The 6000-nt window shown below is 46.7% G+C and overlaps 1 protein-coding gene across 2 annotated transcripts in view; it reads left to right on the top strand.

The window, feature by feature from the left end:
* Positions 1-3871: 3871 nt before the first annotated feature.
* RAPGEF6 (Rap guanine nucleotide exchange factor 6) overlaps positions 3872-6000 on the top strand; it is a 124591-nt gene continuing 122462 nt past the window's right edge. For both annotated transcript variants that reach the window (XM_082291585.1, XM_082291584.1), the window contains exon 1: positions 3872-4572. In XM_082291585.1, the coding sequence (XP_082147711.1) occupies positions 4504-4572 (69 nt within the window). In that variant the 5' untranslated portion in view covers positions 3872-4503. The remainder of the gene's footprint in view (positions 4573-6000) is intronic.

Raw genomic sequence — 6000 nt, 5'->3', positions numbered from 1 at the left:
CTCAGGCTGCTCCTGGGAGCAGCTGGGGCTTGTCATTCCCTCTCTTTGCACATTAAATATAATATAATAAAATAATATATCTTAAAACCTTTCAATCTTAAGGTTCACTGAATTCCCAGTCTATTCACACCAGCACTCAGCACATTAAAGACTATCACAGATGTGTGACAGTGAACATGAAAAGCAAGGAAAATTGCCACTGAAGGTAAAACGTAAGTAGAGAAGGTGTTCCATCCCCACATTTAAAAGGTGTCAGGCTCCCAATTTGTTTCCGTATTGTTGATAAAGGCTGAAAAATAAGTGTTTGACTGTCACAAGGAGATCTGCAATTGCTTATGTGTACATGGCTTCTACTTTTCAGGAAAAATCTATATATGTAAGGAAAGTCCTTCAGGAAAAATCTGTGCTGATTTTTTTTTTTAGAAGGAAAGCCATGTTAGGCTTGAGTTAAAGAGAAGAAAGATGGGGGTTTAGTTTTAAAAAACTAAATGTTAAACTAATATTATTATAATACAGCAGAAAGATAATGATCTAACAGTTCTGTTTCTTCTTTTTTTACTTTTACCACTATCCTTTGAACTGAAACTCTGGGAATGTGCACAGTGGGGAATTTTGCTTTGGAAGGAGCAGAATTAGTGGTTCAATGTTTCCACCATTTCAGTCTTGCTCTTAATTTTGCAAAAATAATTTGGTATTTCACTTTTAATTTCAGAAATGGAAATTTTGAGCTGCAAAATGCTGTTATAGCCAGGAGATCAATGTTCTTATGTAGCTACCTAAGCAGTGTTGTGCCATTTGCAAAAATGTAACTTTCCTGCAAAACGTAAGCTCTCACAAGACTCCTAATGATCGCTTTGCCTTCCCAGTTTTCAGGAAGTTCATCATCAGAATAAGCATACATGGTAATACCATCTGAAGAGGTTCTTCCCACTGGGAATCCCAGAATACTTTGTTTTCCTCTAGACAGGGAGAGAATTAATTTGTGTATCTTCCTTGCAGTGTGTTAACCACATATTTAGCTAGTAGTTGTTGCCAAAGATGTGCATGAATGTCCAAAGGAGTTTTTTTTTTCCAAAGCTAAGAAATTAAAACCAATAGCCTAACAGCCAGATTGGAGAATGAGAGGAAGGAAATTGCCAGGCTGTAATAAAATTCACAGGATACTAAACACACAAAAATAAAAGTTAAAAATATTTCAGTGCATGATGATTATGAATCTTTCCCAGTGGGAGAGGTGAGGAAGTTGAGTTTTACCCTGAGGAATCTGGGATGTGCACATGGTGGTAAAAGGCGTTAGATTAAAAGGCATCTTTGGGAGTGTCAGTGAACCAGAACAATTGAGGGAACATACTGGGAGGAGGAGATGTACTCTGTAACTCAGCTGGTCTTCCCAAATTCATGGATGTTTGAAGCAGAAACATTTAATCTCTTGAAACTGCAACTCATCCGTATAAATAGCAAAGCACTTCCAATTCTTGCATGATACAGATACTGTTAGTTTCCAATTTAAAAACTGCGGTAAGTGATGATGCTTTACTTCTGTAGGGATACAATCCAGACAAAAGGCAAGCAAATTTTTCCCTCTGCATGGACAATAGGCATCCTGCTTGGCCACATCCCTTAATCCTAGCCCTGAAATTACTCGTGAAAGCCTTTTAATTGTGTTTAACTATGTTGGTTTTACCACGTGGAGACATTGGCTGTAACACCAGTGAACAGTGAGGATCATGACGCTCGTTTCCATTGTTCTCCAGATATTTGGGAAAATAAACCCTACGGCTAAAATAGCCCCTGAAATAATTGCAGCTATTAGAGCCACTACCTACCCAAACTCAGGTACTTTTGGAGTGAGGAAAGTCTTGTTTCACGGGTCAGTCGAGTCAAGCAATTAAATTGGAATGGCAGCTTTGGTTCCTATGGAATACTTCTGGCTCCCTCACTGCTCCTGTGCCTGGCTGTAGGCTGGTGTCCAGTATGAGAATTCGTGTGTGAAAGAAAAAGGGATTTTTAGGCTACTAACTTTATTCCCATGGTGCGTGTCCACTTCTGTGTTGTGTCCATTGCAGGAACGCTGAACAGCTGGAATAGGTGGTAAAATGAGTTTCCTTCTAAAAACCAAGAATAGGGCTTAAATTATTTCAGATCCATGAGAACTGTGACTGCGCAGATTTCACCAAAATCTGAGGGTTTTTTTCTAGTTGTTCATTAATTTTTTTTCCAGCCACCTGCGCCTGGGGAGTATCGACTAATCTTTTACCTTATCTTTAAATATAAACTGAGTTGGTAAAGCTCTTGATTTGCTGTTACATCTCCAAAAAAAAAAAAAAAAAAAAAACCAGAAAAAACCAAAACCAAAACCCAAACTGAAGAAATAAGAGAGAAGAAGAATCTCCTAATAGAGAAGGATTCATGCTTCAGTTCTCTTCTTCTTTTCTTCTCCTTAGTTACTCAGGAGAACTTTTAATCTCTGTATTTTCCATTTGGTTTCCTGGCAGGGAAACTTTGACGATTCCCACACCACAGGAAATAATATTTTATGTACTAAAGTTGAAAGAGGATAACATGTTCTGTGAAATAACTAGTACAAACTTCTGACCTTTGGAACCATAATAGACATTATAGACATTGATATTTGGAAATCTTACATTTACAACAGAAGTTCAAAGAGAAGGAAAAAAAAAGAAAGAAAATTAGTTTTGATAGACTTTATGAGACTGAAACCTGTGTCTTTCCTGCCAGTTTTGGGAGCACCTCTGTTGTGGATGCAGTGTCATGACTGTGATGTTAAGAGTAGCTGTTCTTTAGATCCCAGCTGTCCATCCCATGGGGGTTGTGCCTGCAGTGATACCAGGCACAGCATCAAAATAGTCTACAGTGGAGGAAACGCCGTATTTCCTCAGATTTTTTTTATTTTGAAGAAAACACTAGAAATATTATGAAACACTGTGGAAGGGACAATCGAGTCCTTGAGCACAACAGACGTAATTGTGCCATAAAGGGCAGGTGGTAAAGAGAACGGGAAGGGGTAGCTGGAGAAAGGGCAGAAACAAAACCACTCTTAGTTATTAGGAAGGAAAGAAGAAAAAACAAAAGGGCAAATTCAAGTGTTGTGCCTGCAAAGCTTTGATCTCATAAATTTACAGAATCGGACTTGCAGTAGGAAGGAAAATCTTGCGAGGCGTGTTTGGTATGTGGCTGCTTCCTGTTGTCCCCGAGTGGCGTCAGGACCAGGAATGCAGGGCTCGTAGGTAGTTTATAAACCCCCAGAGGACTCTCGAGCTGTGGTAGCACCTTCTTTGTATTTAATGCCGAGGTCTGTATTCGGCGACTGCGGGCGGGGAGCAGGACCGTGCCTGGCCGGGCGCTGCGAGGCCTCACTGGGGACCGCGAGGATGGGGCCACTCCTCCAGAAGCGACCTAAGCCAAAGGCTTGAAGAAGTTCAGGAATCACGGAGGTCAATATTCTATGAAATGTTGTGTGAGGGAAAGGGGCAACACACGCAAACTCAGGGGGAGAGGTGCCATGACAGCATGTTATGCCTGATCACGGACACTCTGATCCCAAGTGCTGCAGCAAACGCTTTATTTCGGATGTAGATTAATGCAGAAAACGCCTTATGTCGAGTGTACAGGCAGCACAAAAGCGACTTTCAGAAAAAGGCCACAGCCCCCTCAACCCTCGGAGACGACGCCCCCGCAAGGCGCAGGCGCCAGGTCCCTCCCAACCCTCGCGAGCCTTCGCCTCGCGCCGGCCCCGGCTCCACCCCCCACTCTCCCCGCGGCGCGTGGGGCCGGGGCTCGCCACAGCCCCTCCCGCTCCTCCTCCGCTCCGCCCCTCGCTCTTCTTGCTGATTGTCTGGGTTGAAGGGCCCGCTCTCGCGCTTTTCCGTAGCGGGAAACGCGTGGTGGGTGACCGGGACGGGGGGTCCGGGCGCTGGTGGCGACTCCCGGCGTGTTCAGGGGAGACACGGGCTCGTACGCGGCCGTGGGATTCCTCTCCGGACCCTCTGGTGCCGCGCCGCGCAACAACTCGCCCGCCCGCATCGCTTTGTGCGGGCGTGGAGGGCGGAGCCTCGGGGGCCGAGTGCGCGGGGAGTCCCACTCGGGCCGGTAACTTCGCTCACGGAGCGCTCGCGCCACGATGGGGAGCGGCGTCGGCCGCCCCGGGAACGCACCGGGAGCCGCCGCCGCCCGCCCCGAGCGCCGCCGCCGCCGCTGAGCCCGAGGCGCCCCGAGCGCCGCCTGCCTGGTGAGCAGCCAGCCCGGCGGCGGGCACCGCGCCCGGTCCCTCTCCCGCCCCGGCCTCCCCCGGTCCGTTCCCGCTCCCCGCCCGGGCCCCAGCGCGGCGAAAGTTTCGGGGCGCGTTCCCTGCGAGGCCGGAGGGCGGCGGAGCCCGGGCGGGAGCCCCGGCGGGCCGCGCCGGTGTGATCGCGGCGCGCCCCGCGGCAGCGCCCCGCCGGCCGCTCTCGAGGCGCCGCGGGGCGGAGGGCGCAGGGCTGGAGGATGAGCGCCCCGGTGGAGCCCAGGATCAAACAGGCGCTGCGGAAGAAGCCCGCGGAGCGCACTCCGGAGGTAAGGCGTCTCCGGCTCCTTCCCAGGGAGTCTTTTTATTTACTTTCTCACTTTTCCTTTGCGTAAATCCGTGTTCCGACAGCCTGGGGTCCGCGGTGCGCACACAGACCTGGAGCACAAACTTCTGTCTGGAGCTCGGTTATTTATTTATTTTTCTCCAGAGTTGGCCCTCTCGGGACCAGCAGTGGTTTAAACGCCCAGTAACACACTGGGTACAGGCACAAGGCTCTTCATTAAGTACTTTGGGCCAGCTGTTGGAAGAAGAACAAGAAGTAGATCACCGAAAAGTAAAATGTTGCATATTTATAAAGTGATGCAAAACTTATGGGAAAAATTAGGGAGCTGAAAGTCTTTGCTTACCTGTACGGTGATGCAGATTTAAACAAAACCAAACTAATTATGCTGCCCAGACTTCACAAAGATGTTTCTGCAGTGAGTGGGAGTATAGAAATGTGTGAGGCTGGTAAGCTAAAATAAAATGCATTTTCTAATTAACTGCCTTCTCTGTCCCTTCCCTACAAGCCCACAAGCCGGTCTGTAGTCAGCCCTGTATTTTTGGGAATGGTAATGTCATGGAGCATTAACTTAATAATGAAGTAAGTTTGATATAATTTGCATTTGTTGAAGGTCTGATTGGAGTTTGTTTGCTTACTTACCCTTTGCCTTCCTTTATTTGTTTCCCTTGCTGTGATTTTTTTTTTTTTTTTTTTAATGTGCTCAAGAATTAGTGCTGTGAAGTGATACACTCTTGAGTTTTTCCCTTGGAGACTGGGAAACATCTGTTCTCCCTTGATACTTCAGTGGATAACAGAAATGTCCTGCCTGGTCTTCCTTATAAGTTAGTTATGGAAGGGCTACTCAGGGAACTGCTCAGAGGCTGCTCTGGAGTACATGCTACCGGGACAGAGCCCCCTATTTACCTTTCAAGTCAGCCTAGTGAGTGAAATACAGAAGTTCAGTCCCAGTGGTTACTCACTTTGGGATATCCAACACATTCCTCCTTGTGTCTCTAAATTAATGATGAGGTAGTCTCTGTGTCCATTCTTTTTTCCTTATTTTTAGCACTCCCCTCTTGCTTCAGACCTTTCTTTCTTTCTCTTCAGCTGGAGTCTTCAGTTAGCAAAATTCCTTTGCTAGTGTGGCTTGCAGTGTTGGGCAACTGGGTTCATCACAGAAGTGTCATTCATGAGTTGGCATTCCGTGCTGGCTTGTCATGGCTTGGACTTTGGGAAACAGGTAATCTGGCCTGGCCCAGAACCTCTGCCCACCACTCCTACTTGCTGTACCAACCTCTGTGGCTGTGTAGGGCTTTTTGTTCTTTTTTTAGGCATCCCCAATTTTTCCCCCAGCAGCTGTCATGGAATTATTTATGGTTATCACCTAGTTTAGGCAAAAACTGCCTTAAAATAATTATTTTACTTAACCTTG

This window comes from Coloeus monedula (genome assembly GCF_965178545.1).
Source record: "Coloeus monedula genome assembly, chromosome: 15".
In the NCBI taxonomy this organism is placed as follows: Eukaryota; Metazoa; Chordata; class Aves; order Passeriformes; family Corvidae; genus Coloeus; species Coloeus monedula.
The sequence above is the reverse complement of the archived record's forward strand: the minus strand, read 5'-3'. Positions and strand labels throughout refer to the sequence as shown.